The 26,440-nt window shown below is 43.7% G+C and overlaps 1 protein-coding gene across 2 annotated transcripts; it reads left to right on the forward strand.

The window, feature by feature from the left end:
* The first annotated feature begins 542 nt into the window (after positions 1 to 542).
* Positions 543 to 24,799, forward strand: LOC109870301 (transmembrane protein 180). 2 transcript variants are annotated; one of them, XM_031805023.1, is made up of 9 exons: positions 543 to 654; positions 777 to 864; positions 17,273 to 17,555; positions 17,730 to 17,809; positions 17,984 to 18,433; positions 18,823 to 19,040; positions 19,475 to 19,646; positions 22,431 to 22,624; positions 22,784 to 24,799. In XM_031805023.1, exons 3-9 carry the CDS (start codon positions 17,379 to 17,381, stop codon positions 23,038 to 23,040), a joined length of 1,548 nt encoding a protein of 515 aa, XP_031660883.1. In that variant the 5' UTR covers positions 543 to 654; positions 777 to 864; positions 17,273 to 17,378; the 3' UTR covers positions 23,041 to 24,799. The 2 variants fall into 2 exon arrangements, with proteins under 2 accessions (XP_031660883.1, XP_031660882.1); XM_031805022.1 differs by lacking the exons at positions 543 to 654; positions 777 to 864 and adding an exon at positions 8,003 to 8,199.
* The last annotated feature ends 1,641 nt before the right edge of the window (positions 24,800 to 26,440 follow it).

Genomic DNA, 26,440 nt, shown 5'->3' on the forward strand with positions numbered 1-26,440 from the left:
CGCCTCCTACTGAGACATACAGTCACATTTTATAACCTACAATAATAAACCTCTCAGAAAAAGAGGTTAAACAATGGCCTGAGCCCTGGGGTGGTCTAGTGGTCTGAACCGCCTCTAGAATCACATGTACTGTGTACAGCTGCAAGCAGGGGTCTCTTCCTTCCTTCCTTCCTTCCTTCCTTCCTTCCTTCCTTCCTTCCTTCCTTCCTTCCTTCCTTCCTTCCTTCCTTCCTTCCTTCCTTCCTTCCTTCCTTTCATCTCTACCCCTATCTCTATCCTATCCAATAATCATTTTTAACGCCAGAACGGTGTAGGTTACATGGTGACATTTGATGATTTGTTTTTGTTATGCATCACAAGTTTTTCTTCCTCTAGTCCACAGGCCATCTTTAGTTCCCATCTCTCTGCACTGTGTTACAGTTCAATCTCAACTGGGGGAATTCCTAGTTCCTCCTCCAAGCAGTCCCTTTTGTATTTTTATGGGAACCAAGGGCCGGCCAGCCAGTCATCTGTTTCTCTATTCTCAGAACTGCATTGTACTGTATATTTGTATTGATTCAGAGGCTCCCTCCCATCCCTTCCCCTATTACTTGAAAGTGACTGCTTGGCTTAACTTGTAGAAAGACAGACACCGAGGTAGATGTGGCACAGAGGGTATGTAGAGAGCTCGTCATACACTAACATAGTACGTATCAGAAAGGCTTGCAATAATCAAAGTCAAACAGAAGACAGCACATAATTTTCTTTGGATCAAAGTTGTCTTTTTCTTTCAACAGATATCTGTTGTAGAACTTGGTGACAGTGACAATTCCAACAAGGACTGGGGACCGGTGGAACTTCAGCTTCAGTGAGAAATGGAAACAGGTAAGTTAGTAATTCTCTCTCTTGCATTATTATGTCAATGCTGTTCAATATTGTCACTAGTCGCCCTAACAGTTGCTTTTGACTGCTCTCTATCCAATTTTATTCTGTGAATTAAAACCTCAGTAAAGTGGATGGTTTTGATCATTTGTCGTTTATCCACATACTTGTATTGTTTGAAAGAGTGAACAGGAGAGAGAAAAAGAGAGATTAAACAGTTGTGACATAAATTGGACTCAACAACAAGACAAAGATCAATCAATCACTTTACACTGGTCCACAACATACATATCACGACACAGCAGGCTATATCCTACAGTATGTGTTGTACATACTATATGTCATTCCATGTAGGGAATCAGATGCCCACCCTGGGCCTCATGTGACACAGCATGTCTGATCACACACATCTGCATGCTGAGATATCCCTGACTCATTCATTCTCACGGGGGTTTGTTTTCTCTGCAAATCTATTGTGTAATGCTTTTGCCACTCTATTTTTCCCGCTAATGGACAAGACATTTCACTGTCATTCCAGCTAGGATTGTGGGGAGGGTTTTGAATCAGCCCTAGCAATGTCAATTCATTGTACTTTCAATGTACTCTCAATGGACATAAGCACCTAGATGTCAAAGAGTAGAGGTATGTGTCGCTTTAAATGTCAACAGTGCTATGCTATTTCATATTAATATGTCTATCAAATAAATCAATAAAGTATGAAAACATTCCTTTCTGGCCCTTCTGGTGTACTACTTTGTGGTCTACTAATACAATGTAATTGTGTAAACCAACTAGGCCTACCTGATGCTGCATTAGTCTTGATTTGCGGATGCAAATGAATGTTTGGCCATGAGAACTGAATTCCATAGATGGTAGTCGCTCAGATAGACATCTATGGACTCAATTCTTCTTGCCTGGCAGCTACAATCGGCAACCAATCACCTGTCAAGGACAACAGAGAAAAGGAAAGAAGTTGCTTTTGATTTTGGTAAGATATTGCAACAATGTCTGGCCCCTAAGCAAATACATCTGAATTATCATTCAGTCTCTATGGGGATGCCACAGGGTTCAATTCTCGGGCCGACTCTTTTCTCTGTATATATCAATGATGTTGCTCTTGCTGCGGGCGATTCCCTGATCCACCTCTATGCAGATGACACCATTCTGTATACTTCTGGCCCTTCCTTGGACACTGTGCTATCTAACCTCCAAACGAGCTTCAATGGCATACAACACTCCTTCCGTGGCCTCCAACTGCTCTTAAACGCTAGTAAAACCAAATGCATGCTTTTCAACCGTTCGCTGCATGCACCCGCACGCCCGACTAGCATCACCACCCTGGATGGTTCTGACCTAGAATATGTGGACATCTATAAGTACCTAGGTGTCTGGCTAGACTGTAAACTCTCCTTCCAGACTCATATCAAACATCTCCAATCTAAAATCAAATCTAGAGTCTGCTTTCTATTCCGCAACAAAGCCTCCTTCACTCACGCCGCCAAACTTACCCTAGTAAAACTGACTATCCTACCGATCCTCGACTTCGGCGATGTCATCTACAAAATAGCTTCCAATACTCTACTCAGCAAACTGGATGCAGTTTATCACAATGCCATCCGTTTTGTTACTAAAGCACCTTATACCATCCACCACTGCGACCTGTATGCTCTAGTCGGCTGGCCCTCGCTACATATTCGTCGCCAGACCCACTGGCTCCAGGTCATCTACAAGTCCATGCTAGGTAAAGCTCCGCCGTATCTCAGTTCACTGGTCACGATGGCAACACCCACCCGTAGCACGCGCTCCAGCAGGTGTATCTCACTGACCATCCCTAAAGCCAACACCTCATTTGGCCGTCTTTCTTTCCAGTTCTCTGCTGCCTGTGACTGGAACGAATTGCAAAAATCGCTGAAGTTGGAGACTTCTCTCCCTCGCCAACTTTAAACATCTGCTATCTGAGCAGCTAACCGATCGCTGCAGCTGTACATAGTCCATCAGAAAATAGCCCACCCAATTTACCTACCTCATCCCCATACTGTTTTTATTTATTTACTTTTCTGCTCTTTTACACACCAGTATCTCTACCTGCACATGACCATTTGATAATTTATCACTCCAGTGTTAATCTGCTAAATTGTAATTATTCACCTACCTCCTCATGCCTTTTGCACACAATGTATATAGACTTTCTTTTTTCTACTGTGTTATTGACTTGTTTATTGTTTACTCCATGTGTAACTCTGTGTTGCTGTCTGTTCACACTGCTATGCTTTATCTTGGCCAGGTCGCAGTTGTAAATGTGAACTTGTTCTCAACTAGCCTACCTGGTTAAATAAAGGTGTTCTCAACTAGCCTACCTGGTTAAATAAAGGTGTTCTCAACTAGCCTACCTGGTTAAATAAAGGTGTTCTCAACTAGCCTACCTGGTTAAATAAAGGTGTTCTCAACTAGCCTACCTGGTTAAATAAAGGTGTTCTCAACTAGCCTACCTGGTTAAATAAAGGTGTTCTCAACTAGCCTACCTGGTTAAATAAAGGTGTTCTCAACTAGCCTACCTGGTTAAATAAAGGTGTTCTCAACTAGCCTACCTGGTTAAATAAAGGTGTTCTCAACTAGCCTACCTGGTTAAATAAAGGTGTTCTCAACTAGCCTACCTGGTTAAATAAAGGTGTTCTCAACTAGCCTACCTGGTTAAATAAAGGTGTTCTCAACTGGCCTACCTGGTTAAATAAAGGTGTTCTCAACTAGCCTACCTGGTTAAATAAAGGTGTTCTCAACTGGCCTACCTGGTTAAATAAAGGTGTTCTCAACTAGCCTACCTGGTTAAATAAAGGTGTTCTCAACTAGCCTACCTGGTTAAATAAAGGTGTTCTCAACCTGCCTACCTGGTTAAATAAAGGTGTTCTCAACTAGCCTACCTGGTTAAATAAAGGTGTTCTCAACTAGCCTACCTGGTTAAATAAAGGTGTTCTCAACCTGCCTACCTGGTTAAATAAAGGTGTTCTCAACTAGCCTACCTGGTTAAATAAAGGTGTTCTCAACCTGCCTACCTGGTTAAATAAAGGTGTTCTCAACTAGCCTACCTGGTTAAATAAAGGTGTTCTCAACCTGCCTACCTGGTTAAATAAAGGTGTTCTCAACTAGCCTACCTGGTTAAATAAAGGTGTTCTCAACCTGCCTACCTGGTTAAATAAAGGTGTTCTCAACTAGCCTACCTGGTTAAATAAAGGTGTTCTCAACTGGCCTACCTGGTTAAATAAAGGTGTTCTCAACTAGCCTACCTGGTTAAATAAAGGTGTTCTCAACTAGCCTACCTGGTTAAATAAAGGTGTTCTCAACCTGCCTACCTGGTTAAATAAAGGTGAAATAAAAAATAATATCATAAAGTTGCTTTGTTCTTGTTCCTGTCTCATTACTTTGAATTTGCATAGAAAAAGCAATCACACACACACACACACACACACACACACACACACACACACACACACACACACACACACACACACACACACACACACACACAGAACTTGACTCTAGGTGGCACATCTTCTTCTTCGATGAGGTTTAACGGCGGTTGGCATACAATAAATGTTGTATTACAGCCACCTACTAGACTTCAGCAATAAGGCATGACTGGGTGTGGTATACGGCCAATCGGAAAATATTCAGATCACGTGACTTTTTCCACATTTTGTTACGGTACAGCCGTATTCTAAAATGGATCAAAGAAATTAAAATCCTCAGCAATATACACACAATACCCCATAATGACAAAGAGAAAAGTTTTTTTAAATATCTACAAATGTAATAAAGAAAACATACCTAAATTTACATAATCAGACCCTCACTATGAAACTCCCAATTGAGCTCAGGTGCATCCTGTTTCCATTGATCATCCTTGAGGTGTTTATACAACTTGATTGGAGTCGACCTATGGTAAATTGATTGGACATGATTTGGAAAGGCACACACCTGTCTATATAAGGTCCCACAGTTCATAGTGCATGTCAGAGCAAAAACAACGCTATGAGGTCAAAGGAATTGTCCGTAGAGCTCAGAGACAGAATTATTTCAAGGCACAGATCTGGAGAAGGGTACCAAAAAACGTCTGCAGCATTGAAGGTCCCCAAGAACACAGTAGCCTCCATCATTCTTAAATGGAAGATGTTTAGAACCACCAAGACTCATCCACCAAGACTCTCTATTCCACCAAGACCACCAAGACTCTCTATTCCACCAAGACCACCAAGACTCTTAGGGCTGGCCAAACTGAGCAATCAGGGGAGAAAGGCCTTGGCCAGGGAGGTGACAAATAACCTAATGGTCACTCTGACAGAGCTCTAGAATTCCTCTCTGGAGATGAGAGAACCTTCCAGAAGAACAACCATCTCTGCAGCACTTCACCAATTTGAGCAATCTCAAATATAAAATATATTTTGATTTGTTTAACACTTTTTTGGTTACATGATTCCATATGTATTTTTTCATAGTTTTGATGTCTTCACTATTTATTCTACAATGTAGAAAATAGTAAAAATAAAGACAAACCCTTGTTCTAAAACTTGTGACCGGTAGTGTACATTCCATCCCTGCAGTATAGTTATTAACCATTGCTATCAATGCTAAAAATCCAATCTTACTGAAACATATCACTTGTTGGTTTATCCCTCTGTACTGGTACAGATCACCTACTCACACCACTCCTCTCAGGATCCCCCTTTGGCCCATCTTTCTCTACTTTCTTCACTGCCTCAGCATATGACAACTTCTGCATTACTCTAAACGTAGAAACCTCAACCTGCCTCTCTCGCAAGGGACATTTCTGATCCCCAGCCCCATGGGCACCCCTACAAATACCACTACTGTCTCATGCCTTTATGCACACTTATCACACCTAGGAACCTCCCTCCAACACACTGCTGTCACATGCCAATAAGCTTGACTATTCTTCTTTAACAAACCATCTCCCTTTTTTCCTGCCATTTTTAACCGACTGAAGCTCACCCTCTCCCTCCTTCTCTCTCTTAAACCTACTCTGCCTTCTCCCCTCCCTTCCTCCTGGATATTCCAAGTATAAATCTTCTTAGAACACCCCACTTCTGACATACAGTTGATGTCAGAAGTTTACATACACTCAATTAGCATTTGGTAGCATTGCCTTTCAATTGTTTTACTTGGGTCAAACGTTTCAGGTAGCCTTACACAAGCTTCCCACAATAAGTTGGGTGCATTTTGGCCCATTCCTCCTGACGGAGCTGGTGTAACTGAGTCAGGTTTGTAGGCCTCCTTGCTAGCACACGCGTTCTCAGTTCTGCCCACACATTTTCTATAGGATTGAGGTCAGGGTTTGTGATGGCCACTCTAATACCTTGACATTGTTGTCCTTAAGCCATTTTTCCACAAGTTTGGAAGAAAGCTTGGGGTCATTGTCCATTTGGAAGACCCATTTTCGACCAAGCTTTAACTTATTGACTGATGTCTTGAGATGTTGCTTCAATAGATCCACATCATTTTCCTCCCTCCTGATGCCATCTATTTTGTGAAGTGCACCAGTCCCTCCTGCAGCAAAGCACCTCCACAACATGATTCTGCCACCCTCGTGCTTCACGGTTGGGATGGTGTTCTTCAGCTTGCAAGCCTCCCCCTTTTTCCTCCAAACACAACGATGGTCATTATGGCCAAACAGTTCTATTTTTGTTCCATCAGACCAGAGGACATTTCTCCAAAAAGTACGGTCTTTGTCCCCATGTGCAGTTGCAAACCATAGTCTGGCTTTTTTATGGCGGTTTTGGAGCAGTGGCTTCTTCCTTGCTGAGCGACCTTTCAGGTTATGTTGATTTCCCATGATGTCAAGCAAAGAGGCACTGAGTTTGAAGGTGGGCCTTGAAATACATTCACAGGTACACCTCCAATTGACTCAAATTATGTCAATTAGCCTGTCAGAAGCTTCTAAAGCCATGACATCATTTTCTGGAATTTGCCAAGATGTTTAAAGGTACAGTCAATTTAGTGTATGTAAACTTCTGACCCACTGGAATTGTGATACAGTGGATTAAAAATGAAATAATCTGTCTTTAAACAATTGTTGGAAGAATGACCTGTGTCATGCACAAAGTAGATGTCCTAACCGACTTGCCAAAACGATCGTTTGTTAACAAGAAATTTGTGGAGTGGATGAAAAACGAGTTATAATGACTCCAATTTAAGTGCGTGTAAACTCCCGACTTCAACGGTACATCTTGATCTTGTCTTGTCAAGGGACGCCATTTAACCGGATGTCACAATCTCCGTACATCAGCCCCTCGGGATGTAGTGCTCATAAAGGTGGCGCTATAACCCTTGTCATACTTCAAAGAAATGAGAGGGGAATTTAGAGATACTGGGTATAAAGACGAGATGCTTGTGTCTCCACCCTATTCATATTCGTTGTCAACGGAAGGCTGTTAAGAGCCCGCCTATTGCTCTCTTTGGATTGGTGAATACATCTCGTTATTTTTTTAATATTCGATGTATTGACGTCAGCAGCCTGAATTCAATGGAGAGGGAGATGCTGGTCAGTTCAATTCAAAGGGCTTTATTGGAATGGGAAACATATGTTTACATTGCCAAAGCAAGTGAAATAGATAATAAACAAAAGTGAAATAAACAATAAGAAATAAACAGTAAACATTACACTCACAAAAGTGTAGAAGACATTTCAAATGTCATATTATGTATACATACAGTGTTGTAATGATGTGCAAATAGTTAAAGTACAAAATGGAAAATAAATAAATATAAATATGGGTTGTATTTACAATGGTGTTTGTTCTCCACTGGTTGCTCTTGTGGCAACAGGTCACAAATCTTGCTGCTGTGATTGCGCACTGTGGTATTTCACCCAATAGATGTGGGAGTTTAGCAAAATGTGATTTGTTTTCGAATTATTTGTGGGTCTATGGTCAGACATTTGGCAGGGGTTAGGAAGTGTAAGCGGTTTTTCGCAAAATTGCCGGGATGTCACGTGCATCACACTTATATCAGTACACTCGTAATAACCTTAGCATAGCGAAACATCTATCGTATAAAATAAGCCTCGCGTGTCAAAACAGCAATTCATTGTATCTTGACTCAATTCAACACACCCAGTCTTCCCCATTCAAAACTGGTAACATGCTTAAGGTGGACCCATTTTGGGCGGAGTAAAGCCTCTCGCTAGCCTCTTCCTCTCTTGGGAAACCCCTATTCGTGGCTGATTACAGTCATTTGTTGTGACGTCTACTAATGCAACGTAAACTGTGGCTTTTATTGATTGGAAAGGTTCCCAATTAGTTTCCGATGCTTCGTTTAATGATCATGGTAAGTACATTTTCCGTTTTGTTAGGGGATTGGTCTAACCACAGGTCTAGCTAGTTAACTCGCTGGTTTAGTGGTTAGCCTACGCTAGCTACCAGCTGTCGACCTGTCTTTGTACGTCTCGGCGACAGCTGATGCAGCGAATACAGCTAACGGTAGCTATCTAACCTGTAGAACGACTGGACACATCTGATACGGGGCCGCAACTATATATTGTGTAGCTAGCTATCTGTATGTGTATAGCTACCTCACTAGCTAACTAGATTTGTGTGTGTGTGTAATAGCTCCCTTTACTGCATCTAATTCCTGTAAGCCACCCAGTATTGTTATAGCAGCTTTCATTAGGAACGTGTGTGTGTGTGTGTGTGTGTGTGTGTGTGTGTCGGAAGTGGGGTCGAACAATGGGAGTGGGAGAGAACACTTGGCTGCTTATTCCCAGAGGTCTATTCGCTCATCAGCCCAGCCCCAGAGATCAAGTATCAGACCACAGTCCCACGCACTTTCACAGTATCTAGAGTACACAACAAGTGCACAGCCCTCTCTCTGCCAGCCCACCTGCTCTCTCTGCCAAGAAGCCTCTCCAGTCTTAGCAGGCAGGTGAGAGAGCTGCCCTGGCATCCACAATAACTAGAGTCGGTCCTCGTCAGAGGTGTACTGAACTATACTGTACACAAACTACTTTGCTCCCTGTTCCCAGAAGATTAAGTGAGATGGGAATCACATTGTGAGATGTGATCCAATACAGTCGTTCCTCTCCACTGCATGGATCTGATGGGACCAGACACAGCTTGTATTTGCTCTACTCGTAGGCCTATTTGTTGACATTTGGCCTGATCAGAACTCTGTGTGCGATTTCTCTGCTGAGAACCTGTTGGAGAAAACATTACATGGGTAATGCTGGGACAGGGCCATGGCTTGTGTGGTGTAGCATCTAACAGGCAGGTGTGGAGCCAAAGCCTAGGCATTATTAACACAACAAAGATTCCATTGGACGCCACATGTGAGACTTGTGTTCTGAAGGCTGAATCGTGCTGGATCATAGCGGGGAACCTCTATGCTTCACTTCAGATGTCAAACCTGTAGCAGTAAACCACCAGGCCACAAAAGACTGGAAAAAAAAACATTCTTAAGCTTTCGAACCAATGCTTTTCAGACTCGCTCCACCCTGTTGACAAATAACAGATGATATAATTATTTGCTGAAGTGATTCAACATAACATAACAGAACTCTATCGAACTTAGACTCCTTTCCTTGATTGACACAGAACAAAGCAAGGCTACACCTTAGTGTGCCTCAGAACCAACCATAGAACAAGAAAATACCAAAAGCTAGAATGTGAGCATCGAGATTCAGTGCCTTTTCCATTGTGTCTCTCGTCCTGTGTAAAGGTGGCCAGCCAAATCTTTTCTGAGGACAGTGAGGTGGAGTTAGTATCATGAAAGACAGAACCCAAAATCACAATAATCGGAGGATAGGATTACACCGTCCTGTCATCCAGCTGTTCCTAGGTCAGAGGAGACTCATGATTAACTAAGCCTGCATCCTAAATGGGACCCTATTCCCAATGTAGTGCACTACCTTTGACCAAACCCCTATGTAAGGAATTGGGTGCTATTTAGGACGCAGCCTAAGGCTCAACTTGGGAGTTGATAGGCTTGAAGTCATAAACAGCGCAATGCTTGAAGCATTGCGAAGAGCTGCTGGCAAAACGCACGAAAGTGCTGTTTGAATGAATGCTTACGAGCCTGCTGGTGCCTACCATCACTCAGTCAGACTGCTCTAACAAATCATAGACTTAATTATAACATAATAACACACAGAAATACGAGCCTTAGGTCATTAATATGGTCGAATCCGAAAAGATCATTTCGAAAACAAAATGTTTATTCTTTCAATGAAATACGGAACCGTTCCGTATTTTATCTAACGGGTGGCATCCCTAAGTCTAAATATTGCTGTTACATTGCACAACCTTCAATGTTATGTCATAATTACGTAAAATTCTGGCAAATTAGTTCGCAATGAGCCAGGCGGCCCAAACTGTTTCATATACCCTGACTCTGTGTGCAATGAACGCAAGAGAAGTGACCCAATTTCACCCGGTTAATATTGCCTGCTAACCTGGATTTCTTTTAGCTAAATATGCAGGTTTAAAAATATTTACTTTTGTGTATTGATTTTAAGAAAGGCATTGATGTTTATAGTTAGGTACACAACAGTCCTTTTTCGCGAATGCGCACCGCATCGATAATATGCAATGCAGGACACACTAACTAGTAAATGCTAGCTAGAAACTTACCTTGGCTTCTTACTGCATTCACATAACAGGCAGGCTCCTCGTGGGGCAGGTGGTTAGAGCGTTGGACTAGTTAACCGTAAGGTTGCAAGATTGAATCCCTGAGCTGACAAGGTAAAAATCTGTTGTTCTGCCCCTGAACAAGGCGGTTAACCCACCGTTCCTAGGCCGTCATTAAAAATAAGAATGTGTTCTCAACTGACTTGCCTCGTTAAATAAAGTTGTAAAAAATCTGCAAAATCGGCATCCAAAACTACAGATTTCCAATTGTTATGAACACTTGAAATCGGCCCTAATTAATCGGCCATTCCGATTAATCAGTCGACCTCTAGTCAGAAGTTTATATACACTATGTTGACTGTGCCTTTAAACAGCTTGGAAAATTCAAGAAAATTGTCATGGCTTTATAAGCTTCTGATAGGCTAATTGACATTATTTGAGTCATTTGGAGGTGTACCTGTGGATGTATTTCAAGACCTACCTTCAGACTCAGTGCCTCTTTGCTTGGCCTCATGGGAAAATCAAAAGAAGAAAAAAGAAGAAATTGTAGCCCTCCACACGGCTGGTTCATCCTTGGGAGCAATTTCCAAACTCCTGAAGGTACCAAGTTCATCAGTACAATCAATAAATAGTGTGCAAGGATAAACACCATGGGACCATGCAGCCGTCACACCTCTCAGGAAGGGGATGCGTTCTGTCTCCTAGAGATGAACGTACTTTGGTGCGAAAAGTGCAAATCAATCCCAGAACAACAGCGAAGGACCTTGTGAAGATGCTGGAGGAAACCGGTACAAAAGTATCTATATCCACAGTAAAATGAGTCCTATATCGACATATCGAAGAAGCCACTGCTCCAAAACTGCCATAAAAAAGCCAGGCTACGTTTTGCAACTGCACATGGAGACAAAGATCGTACTTTTTGGAGAAATGTCCTCTGGTCTGATGAACTGTTTGGCCATAATGACCATCATTATGTTTGGAGGGAAAAGGGGGAGGCTTGCAAGCCGAAAAAACACCATCCCAACCGTGAAGCACGGGGATGTAAGCATCATGTTGTGGTGGTGCTTTGCTGCAGAAGGGACTGGTGCACTTCACAAAATAGATTGCATCATGACAAAATAGATGGTATCATGAGGGAGGAAAATTATGTATTTTTTGATTATGTATTGATATAGTGAAGCAACATCTCAAGACATCAGTCAGGAAGTTAAAGCTTGGTCGCAAATGGGTCTTCTAAATGGACAATGACCCCAAGCATACTTCCAAAGTTATGGCAAAATGGTGTAAGGACAACAAAGTCAAGGTATTGGAGTGGCCATCACAAAGTCCTGACCTCAATCCTATAGAAAATGTGTAGACAGAACTAATAAAGTGTGTGCAAGCAAGGAGGCCTACAGACCTGACTCAGTTACACCAGCTCTGTCAGGAGGAATGGGCCAAAATTCACCCAACTTATTGTGAGAAGCTTGTGGAAGGCTACCTGAAATGTTTGACCCAATTTAAACAATTTAAAGGAAATGCTACCAAATACTAATTGAGTGCATGTAAACTTCTGACCCACTGGGAATGTGATGAAATAAATAAAAGCTGATCATTCTCTACTATTACTCTGACATTTCACATTCTTAAAATAAAGTGGTGATCCTAACTCACCTAAAACTGAGTTTAAATGTATTTGGCTATGGTGTATGTAAACTTCCGACTTCAACTGTATATTACATATTGGATCACAAACAAATAAAACTTTTACATTAACGTGTACACTACCGGTCAAAAGATTTAGAACACCTACTCATTCAAGGGGTTTTCTTTATTTGTACTATTTTTGGCCAGGTCATCTGTTGTCTTGAAGGAGTTCCCACATATGCTGAGCACTTGTTGGCTGCTTTTCCTTGACTCTGCTGTCCAACTCATCCCAAACCATCTCAATTCGGTTGAGGTCAGGTGATTGTCGAGGCCAGGTCATCTGTTGCAGCACTCCATCACTCTCCTTCTTGGTAAAATAGCCCTTACACAATCTGGAGGTGTGTTGGGTCATTGTCCTGTTGAAAAACAAATGATAGTCCCACTAAGCCCAAACCAGATGTGATGGCATATCGCTGCAGAATGCTGTGGTAGTCATGCTGGTTAAGTGTGCCTTGGTTTCTAAATATAATCACAGACGGTGTCACCACTAAAACGCCATAACACCACCTCCTCCAAGCTTTACGGTGGGAAATACACATGCGGGGATCATCAGTTCACCCACACCACATCTCTCAAAGACATGGTGGTTAGAACCAAAAATCACAAATTTCGATTCCAGACCAAAGGACACATTTCCACCGGTCTCCTTCCACAGTCTCCTCTGAACAGTTGATGTTGAGATGTGTCTGTTCCTTGAACTCTGTGAAGCATTTATTTGGGGTGTAATTTCTGGTAACTCTGCTGCACAGGATAAGTTCATTAGAGGTAACTCTGGGTCTTCCATTCCTGTTGCGGTCCTCATGAGAGCCAGTTTCATCATAGCGCTTGATGGTTTTTGCGACTGCACTTGAAGACATTTTCCATATTGACTGACCTTAGTCTAAAAATAATGATGGACTGTCATTTCTCTTTGCTTATTTGAGTTGTTCTTGCCATAATATGGACTTGGTCTTTTACCAAATAGGGCTATCTTCTATAACACCCCTACCTTGTCACAACACAACTGATTGGCTCAAACACATTAAGAAGGAAAGACATTCCTCAAACTTTTAAGAAGGCACACCTGTTAATTAAAATGCATTCCAGGTGACTACCTCATGAAGTTGGTTGAGAGAATGCCAAGAGTGTGCAAAGCTGTCATCAAGGCAGAGGGTGGTTATTTGAAGAATCTGAAATGTAAAATGAATGTTGATTTGTTTAACACTTTTGATTTCTACATGATTTCTATATGTGTTACTTAATAGTTTTAATGTCTTCACTATTATTCTACAATGTAGAAAATAGTAAAAATAAAAGAAAAACCCTTGAGTGACTAGGTGTTATAAAACTTTTGTCCGGTAGTGTAGTTACCGATAAAATGGTCTGACGGTGAAGTGGACATACTCAGTGTGTATACTGAACAAAAATATAAACACACCCTGCAACTAGGGTTGCACATTTTGGGGAATATTCAGAGGTGGGAATATATGCAAATTAATATTCATACCATTTAAATGTAGATTGGATATATTTACCATAACATATGGAGACAGAAACATAAACATTTTACCTCATCATAAGTAGACATACTTGCAAATTATTGATTCAATCCTTCCAATAGAAATAAAACTATTTAGTGACGAATTGAACTTTCAATGAGTTGACTCTTCACATGGGATGATTTCACTGAACAACAAAAGAAAGGGAATATTGAATGATCCCCAATGATCACTATCACATCTCCCAAAAACTGTTTCAACATACATCTGTAAAATGATAGTCTAGAAACTAAAGCTTTGGTTGTCTTCCTCTCAGGCTTCCATGTCTTCTCCCTGGACCTCCGCAATGTCCACCTTCTGAACATCAGACTCTGAGGCCTCATCTTCACTGTCACTTTCCAAACTTGTTGAGGATGGCTCGTTGTCAGGCTCAAAAAGCCTCAAATTTGCCCGGATAGCCACCAATTTTTCAACCCTTGTATTGATCGGCCTGTTGCGTGCTTTGCTGTCTGTGAGTTCCCAAACAAGGACCAGTTGCGCTCTGAGGTAGCTGATGTTTGTTGGTTTTGGAGGATGATGGAGGCCACAGGGGAAAGAGCTTCAGATCCACAAAGTCCCTTCCACCAGGTGGCCGATGAGATATATTGTCACGACTACCAAATTGCATCTCCATCCCAAGACCTTGCTTGGAAGTCTACTTTGCCAGACTGCCAAGAACCTTGCCCTCATCCAGGCCAGGGTGGCAAGTCACATTAGGGATTGCACCATAGGCCTTGTTGATCTCTGCACCAGACAGGATGCTCTTGCCAGCGTACTTGGGGTCCAACATGTACACTGTGGCGTGTATGGGCTTCAGACAGAAGTCTTCTCCCCTTTTTGATGTATTTCAGAACTGCAGTTTCCTCTGCTTGGAGCACCAGTGAAGTGGGCAGTATGGAGTTCTTCTCTTACATCTGCAAGCAGAGTCTGAACATCAGACAGGATGGCATTTTCTCCCTCAATCCTTGCAATGTCGACTGCTATAGGTTTCAGGCTGCTTTACCACTCTCTTCTAAAATACACTGCTCAAAAAAATAAAGGGACCACTAAAATAACACATCCTAGATCTGAATGAATGAAATATTCTTATTAAATACTTTTTTATTTACATAGTTGAATGTGCTGACAACAAAATCACACAAAAATTATCAATGGAAATCAAATGTATCAACCCATGGAGGTCTGGATTTGGAGTCACACTCAAAATTAAAGTGGAAAACCACACTACAGGCTGATCCAACTTTGATGTAATGTCCTTAAAACAAGTCAAAATGAGGCTCAGTAGTGTGTGTGGCCTCCACGTGCCTGTATGACCTCCCTAAAATGCCTGGGAATGCTCCTGATGAGGTGGCGGATGGTCTCCTGAGGGATCTCCTCCCAGACCTGGACTAAAGCATCCGCTAACTCCTGGACAGTCTGTGGTGCAAAGTGGCGTTGGTGGATGGAGCGAGACATGATGTCCCAGATGTGCTCAATTGGATTCAGATATGGGGAACGGGCAGGCCAGTCCATAGCATCAATGCCTTCCTCTTGCAGGAACTGCTGACACACTCCAGCCACATGAGGTCTAGCATTGTCTTGCATTAGGAGGAACCCAGGGCCAACCGCACCAGCATATGGTCTCACAAGGGGTCTGAGGATCTCATCTCGGTACCTAATGGCAGTCAGGCTACCTCTGGCGAGCACATGGAGGGCTGTGCCCCCCCCCCTCCCCCGAAGAAATGCCACCCCACACCATGACTGACGTCTCCAGACTCTGTCACGTCTGTCACATGTGCTCAGTGTGAACCTGCTTTCATCTGTGAAGTGGCAAATGCCAAACGTCCTGCACGGTGTTGGGCTGTAAGCAGAACCCCCACCTGTGGACGTCGGGCCCTCATACCACCCTCATGGAGTCTCTTTCTGACCTTTTGAGCAGACACATGCACATTTGTGGCCTGCTGGAGGTCATTTTGCAGGGCTCTGGCAGTGCTCCTCCTGCTCCTCCTTGCACAAAGGCGGAGGTAGCGGTCCTGCTGCTGGGTTGTTGCCCTCCTACGGCCTCCTCCACATCTCCTGATGTACTGGCCTGTCTCCTGGTAGCGCCTCCATGCTCTGGACACTACGCTGACAGACACAGCAAACCTTCTTGCCACAGCTCGCATTGATGTGCCATCCTGGATGAGCTGCACTACCCGAGCCACTTGTGTGGGTTCTGGACTCCGTCTCATGCTACCACTAGAGTGAAAGCACCGCCAGCATTCAAAAGTGACCAAAACATCAGCCAGGAAGCGTAGGAACTGAGAAGTGGTCTCTGGTCACCACCTGCAGAACCACTCCTTTATTGGGGGTGTCTTGCTAATTGCCTATAATTTTCACCTGTTGTTTATTCCATTCCTTTATTTTGATATATTTGTATTTTCATAAATGTTGTTCTGCAATTTCGAAACCTTTGCAACCCTACATGCAACAATTTCAAAGATTTTACTTACAGTTCATTTGAGTTACAGTTCATATAAGGAAATCAGTCTGTTGAAATAAATTCATTAGGCCCTAATCTATGGATTTCACATGACTGGGCAAGGGCACAGCCATGGGTGGGCCTGGGAGGGCATAGGGGAGAATGTTTTTCCCCACAAAGGGCATTATTACAGACAGAAATATGCCTCAGCACCCCTCAGACGATCCCGCAGGTGAAGAAGCCAGATGTGGAGGTCCTGGGCTGGCGTGGTTGTGAGGCCGGTTGGACGTACTTTGCTCCGTTTGTCTTTGCCTCAAACCTGACTAGTCTCATAGTCCCAGAAAAACATCCCCACCACATGATGCTGCCATCACCATGCTTCACCGTAGGGATGGTGCCAGGTTTCCACCCGAGGTGACGCTTGGCATTCAGGCCAAAGAGTTCAATCGTGGTTTCATCAGACCAGATCATTTTGTTTCTCATGGTCTGAGAGTCCAAACTTCTTACATTTTAAGAATGATGGAGGCCTCTGTGTTCTTGTGGACCGTCAATGCTGCAGACATTTTTGGTACCCTTCCCCTGATCTGTGCCTCGACACAATCCTTTCTTGGAGCTCTACAGACAATTCCTTTGACCTCATGGCTTGGTTTTTGCTCTGACATGAACTGTCAACTGTGGGACCTTATATAGACCGGTGTGTGCCTTTCCAAATCATGTCCAATCAATTGAATTGAACACAGGTGGACTCCAATCAAGTTGTAGAAACATCTCAAGGATGATCAATGGAAACAGGATGCACCTGAGCTCAATTTCGAGTCCAATAGCAAAGGGTCTGAATACTTATGGAAATAAGGTGTTTCTGTTTCTTGAGGTATTGTGTGTAGATTGATGAGGAAATGTTTTTATTTAATCAATTTGAGAATAAGGCTGTAATGTAACAAAATGTGGAGTCTGAATGCTTTCCGAATGCACTCGAAGTAAGCTGTGTTACTCTTGCTCCTTTGTGTCTATTTACTAAAGCGGTCTCTTCTCTCACACTGTACATTAACCTAGCCTAGCCCACCTCACACTTCACACATCCACATTTAGTCTGCCCTCCAAATGGTTGTTGACATGTGTCTTGTTTGCTCTGGTAGGAGTGGGTACGGTGGTGCCCCAGCCCCCTGGTCTGTGGGATGACTCGATGAGTGTGGTAGGGTGTGGCGGCGGGGCACGGAACAGCAGAGCGACTGAGTGAGAAGAATGGGCAGTAGGGGCTGTGACTGCAGGCTCGCTGTCTCCACTGGTGTCCCCACTGCGGTCCTCTACGGCTCCCTGTCCCTGTTTGTCTCCATCCTGCACAACGTCTTCCTGCTCTACTACGTGGAGACCTTTGTCTCCATTTATAAGATCGACAAGCTCTCCTTTTGGGTCGGAGAGGTGAGTGACAGTTCCTGCCTTCAATGGATTTGTGGTTTGGACGCTTTCTGCTTTAGACGATGACAAATGTGTTGGATAAAGCAGAAAGACTGATACCTGGCTTTTTTCTCGGTTAGGATGTTTAACTGTCCTGTTACACTAACTCCTCCACCACTGACTCTCTGTCCCACACAGACAGTGTTCCTGATATGGAACAGCTTAAACGACCCTCTCTTCGGCTGGCTGAGTGACCGCTCCTTCCTCAGCTCCCCACAGTAAGACGTTCTCTTTTCATCGTTTTCTCAAATCAATGGTGCACCTCTCTTTTTCAATCTCTACATCTCTCTCTTTTTCACACTGTCTTGGAAGCACGGTTGGATAGCACAGTTAGTGGTAGAAGTTTCTTTACCATTGCACTATCCTTTTTTTCTCTCTCTCCTCTATCGTAGATCTGGCCCTCAGATCTCCAGCCCAGAGGTGGTACTAAAGCGTCTGGCTGCCCTCTCTAGGAATGGCCCCCTGTTCGCCCTCTCCTTCCTGGCTTTCTGGGTGTCATGGGCGAGGCCGGGCCTCCAGTTCCTGGTGTGCTTGTGCCTGTATGACGGCTTCCTCACCGTGGTGGACCTCAACCACAACGCCCTGCTGGCCGACCTGGCCGTGTCGGCCTACGACCGCACGCGCCTCAACTTCCACTGCTCTCTGTTCAGTGCCCTGGGCTCGCTCTCTGTCTTCCTGTCCTACAGCGTCTGGGACAAGGGTGACTTCTACTCGTTCCGGCTGTTCTGCGTAGCGCTGGCGGTCGTCTCCGCACTAGGCTTCACCGCCGTGTCGCGCCTGTTGAAGAGCCGCTTTCAGAAAGAGGCGCGCCTGAGACGGGACGAGGCACTGAAACTCAAAGAGTAGGTGACATTATTATTCATCATGTATGCACTTGAGAAACACTTGGTTTACATTATGCACTGACAAGCAAGTGGTAACTGAATAACGACACCCATTCTTGGTTTGCTTCCCACAACTCACCTTATGGCCTCAAATCAGGCGTTTTAATCTTTCTACTCCTGTGGTGTCTATTCCAGCCTTGGCCAGGCATTTTTTTCTTGCTAATGGGAATTTCAAAGAGACTGAAATGTGAGCAAATAGAATTGATGCACAGTTTGCACACACTCATTCAGTCTGTTGGGCAGGTAGATAAACAGCAACACCTGCTCAGGTTACAGACTCAATCTCGTGTGTGTGTGATGTTACACTAGATGTCATTTCACTAATCCCCCCCTTCCCTTTGGCTCAGGTTGAGTATTGGCCAGGGCCCTCTAACCCAGCAGGAGAAGCCAGTCACTCTAGGAGAGTATCTAAGGCAGCTCTCAAAGCACAGAAACTTCATGTGGTTCGCCTCTATGAACCTGGTCCAGGTGTTTCACTGTCACTTCAACAACAACTTCTTCCCTCTGTTCCTGGAGCACCTCCTCTCTGACAGCATCTCTGCCTCCACCGGCTCCATTCTGCTGGGTAAGAGGAGTACTGCTTGGATATATGCACCATGACAAGGGATGGGCCTCAAGTATAGAATGGGCTTAGTTTCATACCCTGATCCCAGATCTGTTTGGGGCTGTCTTGGCAATTTCTATGGCCATTGTCACATTTGGCCTGACAAATGACCATAGGAGTTGGCAAGACAGCACAAACAGATTTGGGACCAGGCTATTCGTTTTGGTCTGTTTACATTTTATGGAAGGATTAGTTCTTAGAATGTGAGGAGAAACAGTTTATCACTTGTCTGCATACATTTAATAAATGTGGCTTTTCAATCCACGGTCACACTATTTGGTTAGTCTGGATTTTCCATCTGTAGATGCTCAACAGATGGTCATAACATCAACAATCTATCAGTTGATAAGCAACTGCCCAGTCCACTAACAGCTGCTCTTGACAACACCTCACAGGGATCTCCTACATAGCACCCCACCTGAACAACCTGTATTTCCTGACCCTGTGTCAGCGCTACGGGGTCTACACTGTCATCCGCTGGCTGTTCCTGGTCAAGCTGGCTCTCAGTGTGGCCATGCTGTTGGCCGGGGCCGACCAGGTCTATCTGCTGTGCATCTTCATCGCCAGGTACTGACACACACACACTTTCTTCATTCAATCGAATACTAGCTGCTAATGTAAGATACTGACATCGTTTGCTAGAAATGTTAATAAATAACACATTTTGTATTTCATGTTTACATATCAAGGTCATGTACTCAAGTCATGAAAGTTATTTTCATATCAAGGACCCAGTGTCATGTGTTTTTCCAACACTTGTCGAAGCTGAGCAAATGAATGAAGATTCCCAGCTTACCCAGCAGTTTTGTGTGGCTCTGTTTGCATTGTACCTGGCTGGGTGTTGTGTGTCAGCCAACCAACCAATCCCTTTATCAACACGGGGCTGGCAGCGGCTGGACGCAGCCTACCACTAGTCCCCTTGTCACAGTGTCATTGTTTTCCTAGACCGAAATGAGAGAAAGTCATAGTGGAGGAGAGGCTTTTCTCTGTTGGTTTGGGCCTTTCTATAAATGCCTTGACCTTTTTAGCCCAGGAGGCGTTTTGCCTTCTCCTTTCTTCCCCTTCTAAACTCCTGCTCGGGGAAATCGGTTGCATATTCCACAGCGTTGTATATGATCAAATCAAAATCAGGTTTTGTTTGTCACACGCCTCGTAAACAACAGGTGTAGACTAACAGTGAAGTGCTTCCTTACGGGCCCTTTCCCAACAACGCAGAGAGAAGGACAATAGAAAGATAATAACACAAGGAATAAATACACAATGAGCAACGGCAACATGGTTATCTACACGGTGTACCAGAACCGAGTCGGTGTGCAGGAGCACGAGGCAATTGAGGCAGTAATACACATACAGGTATGGACAAAGTGACTTGGCAACAGGATAGATGATAAGCAGCAGCATATGTTATGAGTCAGGGGGGAGGGGGGGGGGGGGCTGTCAATGCAGATAGCCCTGGTAGCTATTCTGTTAACTACACTGAACGGAAATATAATAGCAACATGTAAAGTGTTGGTCCCATGTTTCATGAGCTGAAATAAAATATCCACAAAATGTTCCATACGCACAGAAAAAAGCTTATTTCTCTCATGTTGTACACAAGTGTTTTTACATTCCTGTTAGTGAGCATCTCTCCTTTGCCAAGATAATCCATCCACCTGACAGGTGTGGCATATCAAGAAGCTGATTTAAAGAGCATGATCATTACACAAATGTGTTTTGTCACACAACTGCACAATGCCACAATGTCTTGCAATTGGCATGCTGACTGCAGGAATGTCCACCAGCTATTGCCAGATCATTTAAGATGTATTTTTCTAACATAAGTCGCCTCCAATGTTGTTTTAGAGAATTTGGCAGTACTGTATGTTCAACTGGCCTCACAAACGCAGACAACGTGTAAGCATGTCAGCCCAGGACCTCCAAATCCGGCTTCTTCACCTGCGGGATCGTCTCATACCAGCCACCTGGACAGCTGATGAAACTGTGGGTTTGCACAACTGAAGAATTTCTGTAAAAATTGTCAGAATCTGTCTCAGGAAAGCTCATCTACGTGCTTGTCGTCCTTCACGGATGAGTCCCAGTTTCAACTCTACCGGGCAGATGGCAGACAGTGTGAATGGTGCCGTGTGGGCAAGTGGTTTGCTGACGTCAACGTTGTGAACACAGTGCCTCGTGGTGGCTGAGGGGTTATGGTATGGGCAGGCATAAGCTATAGACAATGAACACAATTGTATTTTATCAATTTGAATGCACAGAGATACTGTGACAAGATCCTGAGGCTCATTTTCGTGCCATTCATCAGCCGCCATCACTTCATGTTTCAGCATGATAATGCACGGCCCAATGACAACTCTGTACACAATTCCTGGAAGCTGAATATGTTCCAGTTCTTTCATGGCCTGCATACTCACCAGACAAGTCACAAATTGAGCATGTTTGGGGTGCTCTGGATTGACGTGTACAACAGCAGGTTCCAGTTCCCGCCAATATCCAGCAACTTCGCACAGCCATTGAAGAGGAGTGGGACAATATTCCACAGGCCACAATCAACAACCTTATCAACTTTATGCGAAGATGTGTCATGCTGTATGAGGCAAATGGTGGTCTTACTGACTTTTTGTCAGCAACAGATTTATATCTGTATACCCAGTCATGTGAAGTCCATAGATTAGGGCCTAATTCATTTATTTCAATTGACTGATTTCCTCATATGAACTGTAAGTCTTTGAAAATGTTTCATGTTGCGTTTTTTAAATATTTTTGTTCAGTGTATTTAGCAGTCTTATGGCTTGGGGGCAGAAGCTGTTCAGGGTTCAGGTTGTTGGTTGCCGACTTGGTTCATCGGTACCGCTTGCCATACGGTAGCAGAGGCCTTCCTCTGACATCGCCTGGTATAGAGGTACTGGATGGCAGGGAGGTCAGCCCCAGTGATGTACTGGGCCGTACACACTACCCTCTGTAGAACCTTGCGGTCTGATGCCAAGCAGTTGCCATACATAACAATGATCTAGCCAGTCAAGATGCTCTCAGTGGTGCAGCTGTGGAACTTTTTGAAGATCTGAGGGTCAATGCTAAATCTTTTCAGCCTCCTGAGGAGGAAGAGGTGTTGTCATGCCTGTGTTCGTGACTGTGTTGGTGTGTGTAATTCCTTGAAGCTCTCAACGCGCTCCACTACAGCCCCGTCGATGTGAATGGGGGGTGTGCTCGCTCCTCCGTTTCCAGTAGTCCACTATCAGCTCCTTTTGTCTTGCTGACGTTGAGGAAAAATTGGAAACGGTGTTGCCAATACTGCAGTAATGGCTCTGAAATATGCTTCTACTCTTGTGCTCCCCCCCCCCCCCCCCCCCCAAGTAACCGGGTGTTTACGGAGGGCACCTGCAAGCTGTTGAACCTGGTCATCACAGACCTGGTGGATGAGGACTTTGTGGTGAACCAGCGCCAGCAGGCGGCGTCAGCGCTGCTCTTCGGTATGGTGGCCCTGGTAACCAAGCCTGGCCAGACCTTTGCTCCTCTCATCGGCACCTGGTTGCTGTGTGTCTACACAGGTACAAATTGACAGAGGGGCGACAAAAGTCTGTTTTAATAAAAGCTCTTCGAAAATGGAGGAGATGCTAGAATCAAACCCATTTCACTAACCTCTAGGTGGATTCCCACGCGTTCGTGCCTGTTCTTTATTCTCAGCATCTCTCTCTCTTTATTTCCAGGCTATGATATCTTTGAGAGAAACTCCATACAGGACTCTGCGGCAGCGATGGCATCCTCTGTCTCAGGCCAAGCAGGCTTCACTGTTCCACTTCGCCAGGGCTGTTTCTACCTGCTGGTGTTTGTGCCCATCTCCTGCGCCCTGCTGCAGCTACTGGCCTGGTCCCGCTTCACCCTCCACGGCCGCAGACTGCAGGGCATCAAGGCCCAGAGGCAGGGAACACAGCACAGCCACCTCATGGATGTCAAGGCCATCTGATCTGAGTCCAGCCCTTCCGCACCTTCGCTCAACTGCATGATGCTATACCACCCTCTGCCACTGGGGTCAGCAGAATGGAACACTGGAGAACGGATTTAAATCCCACTGTCAGGGACAAAAATATACTGTGAGAATCTTGCCTTATTTTGATATTAAGAGGACAAAGACTATATGTATGAACTGATGACTAAATGATACAGCAGAGCCAATCAAAGAATAAGATTCCCATGCCCCTCTCTGGGACAGGGCGAGTAGACCATCCTAGGTTGAGGCGCAGCCAAAGGAACACAAATTGTCACCAACTTTGCTATTACAGTGTGGTTACCCATTTTTGTATTTTTCACCCCATGGCAAAATGTGTTAAATTGCTGTGTGAAGGAAAATATTAAGTATGAAGGAAAAAAAATGGGTGTATGTGCACACGAATATAAAATCTAAAGCCTGATTTGCATGGACCTTGCACTTTAAATTACAATTAGTGTTGAACCATCACCATGCTATTCTCTGTATCTTTATGAAGTACTTCTAGTACGAATCTGCATGTTCAGAATTGTAAAAAGTCAAGCAACTATTTCTCTATTTGTTTTACTGTGACCAGTACTTCTACTATAATAGCTGCCATCTCCAATATTCAACTGAATTGCCTCGTGTTTTCTCACGCATTGTTGTAACGTTTGCAGGTGATGTGTTTAGCATTTAGGTAGCTATTACAAATCAAGGCCCTAAACCACTTCTGTTTACATGTGTACCCGAGTTCAGGAAAGAGATGTATCTCTCTACACAGTGTACAAAACATTAGGAATACCTGCTCTTTCCATGAGACTGACCAGGTGAAAGCCATGATCCCTTATTGTAGTTAAATCCACTTCAGTCAGTGTAGATGAAGGGTTAAAGAAGGTTTTTTCTGAATTGCGTATGTTTGCCATTCAGAGGGCGACTGGGCAAAGGGAAAACCTTGAAGTGCCTTTGAACAGTAGGTAGTAGGTGCCAGGAAGCACCGGTTTGAGTGTCAAGAACGGCAACGCTGCTGGGTTTTTCATGCTCAATTAGTTTCCTGTGTTTATAAAGAATGGTCCACCATGCAACGGACATCCAGCCAACTTGACACAACTGTTGGAAGCATCCACATGGAACGCTTTCGACACCTTGTAGAGTCCGTGCCCCAGCGAATTGAGGCTGTTTTGAGGGCAAATGTGGATGCTACGCAATATTAGGAAGGTGTTCCTAATGTTTTGTACACTGTGTATATACTGTACCATGAAGAGAATTGAGAAACAAAGATTTGACTGAAAATGTGAAGCTGTTTTTGCCATGATGATGACCCAACTAATATATGATCATCATGAAGAATACATTCCGTACTTTTTCCAAAGTTTAGTTTTGAATACTGCTGCTACATGGTTTTCTATGTGAACAGTATTAAGTATTAAGGAGTATTAAGGAGTATTAAGGAGTCTTAAATTCCATCATATTAGTATTACATTTTTTTTCTAAAGTATTGTGATAATTTGAAGACACCTTGATAGTAGTGTTTTTAAGTGACTCAGGAATTCCAGTTTCATGACTTAGCCAGAATGGAAAGCAGAGGTTTGATCTTATAAGACATCCTTACGGTATACAGCAGAGATGCCTGTATTTGCCCGTTTTGTTACGGAATACTGTACAATGTTTCTGTCTGGTTGTACCCCTGCTCATTGTAGCATCGGCCATTTCCGACCATCTTTGTGACCTTTTATTAAAGTGATCTCACTACTTGAGAGTTTGTGGAATGTGTCTTGTTGCTCACTTTCACAGATATGTTATGGTCTGTTAGACTTGTCCTAACTCGCAGCCTCGCACCAAACCCAGGAGCTCCTGTCTGTGTCTGGGCCACCTTCACTCACTAGACTAGGACAGGTGAAGTGTCACACCTCAGGCCTATTAAACCTAATGACTAAATTCCAAATACCTTTCATTGTAATTAAGGTCCAATGCAGCTGTTTTTATCTCAATATCAAATCATTTCTGGGTAACAATTAAGTACCTTACTGTGATTGTTTTCAAATGAAATTAATTGATGTATAAAATGAATACAATAGACCTTGCGAACTATGCTTGCCAACTATCGCATGTAATCGCCATACAGAGAGTATCAAGTAACCATTCAGAGCCAGCGATCAGTCATTTAATTAGACATTTTCAGACCATGACAAGATGCAAATGATGTAACACCTGAGGTAACATGATTTTGGACAGTTCAGCATCCGCGTCATCTGACCACTTCCATATTGAACGAGTCACTGGTACTTACTGCTTTAGTTTTTGCTTGTAAGCAGGAATCAGGAGGATAGATTTATGGTCAGATTAGCCAAATGGAGGGCAGGGGAGAGCTTTGTATTCATCTCTGTGTGTAGAGTAAAGGTGGTCTAGAGTTTGTTTTACTCTGGTTGCAGATCATCAATTTTATTTTCCAATGCATGTTAGCAAGTAGAACTGATGGCAGTGGGAGTTTACTCGCTCGCCTATGGATTCTCAAAAGGCAGCCCGATTAGCGTCCTCTTTTCCTCTGTCTTTTCTTCACGCAAATGACGGGGCTCTAGGCCTGTTCCCGGGAGAGCAGTATATCTTTCTCGTCGGACTCGTTAAAGGAAAAAGCTTCTTCCAGTTCGTTGTGAGTAATCCCAGTTCTGATGTCCAGAAGTAATTTTTGGTCATAAGAGACGGTATCCGCAACATTATGTACAAAATAAGTTAATAAATAAATGACAAACAACGCAAAATAACAAAATAGCACAATTGGTTAGGCGCATGTTAACGTCAGCCATCCTCTTCGGCGCCATCTTAACACTGCTGACATATCAAAGTGTTCATATTGGATCAAAAAGTGGAAATAAAGGTCAGTGAGGCTGTGTTAAGGCAGGCAGCCCAATTCTGACCTTTATTCACTTATTAGTCTTTTTACCAATCAGATCAGCTCTCAAAAAGATCTGAGGTGAATTGGGCTGCCTGTCTAAATGCAGCCGTAGTAGGCTACCTTTTTCTTGAAAGGTTTTACTACAGGTGACAGGTGTCTTTCTCTACACTGGAGTGGCATAGGGAGATTTGACATCGGGATATAGATAGCCCTACTACGTCTTATATTCGTCATGTGAATTCATTGTTTTTAGTACATTATTTGCATGGGAATGGCAAACAGGATAAATGGCAAACGCTTCAACCACATCAGTGCCTTTGAAGGCCTCTTCGGTCCTCTGCTTTCAGAGTGCCTGGTAGGGTCACACCAGGTCTGTTTATATGACTACGTGTACAAAACAGGTCCAGAACGTTTTTGTTTGTTTGTTGTCTATGTAAACTCGATAGATGTTTTAATCACTGCTAAAAGTTATTAGGCTGGGGGGTCTGGGGGGGGGCGTTCTACAGT

Source organism: Oncorhynchus kisutch, linkage group LG25 (assembly GCF_002021735.2).
Source record: "Oncorhynchus kisutch isolate 150728-3 linkage group LG25, Okis_V2, whole genome shotgun sequence".
In the NCBI taxonomy this organism is placed as follows: domain Eukaryota; kingdom Metazoa; phylum Chordata; class Actinopteri; order Salmoniformes; family Salmonidae; genus Oncorhynchus; species Oncorhynchus kisutch.

Coding starts and splice junctions, on each gene's coding strand:
- LOC109870301 (XM_031805023.1), top strand. CDS start 17,379: ATGGGCAGTAGGGGCTGTGACTGCAGGCTCGCTGTCTCCACTGGTGTC. Junction 19,041..19,474: donor CACCGGCTCCATTCTGCTGG/GTAAGAGGAGTA, acceptor AACACCTCACAG/GGATCTCCTACATAGCACCC. Junction 22,625..22,783: donor GTTGCTGTGTGTCTACACAG/GTACAAATTGAC, acceptor CTTTATTTCCAG/GCTATGATATCTTTGAGAGA.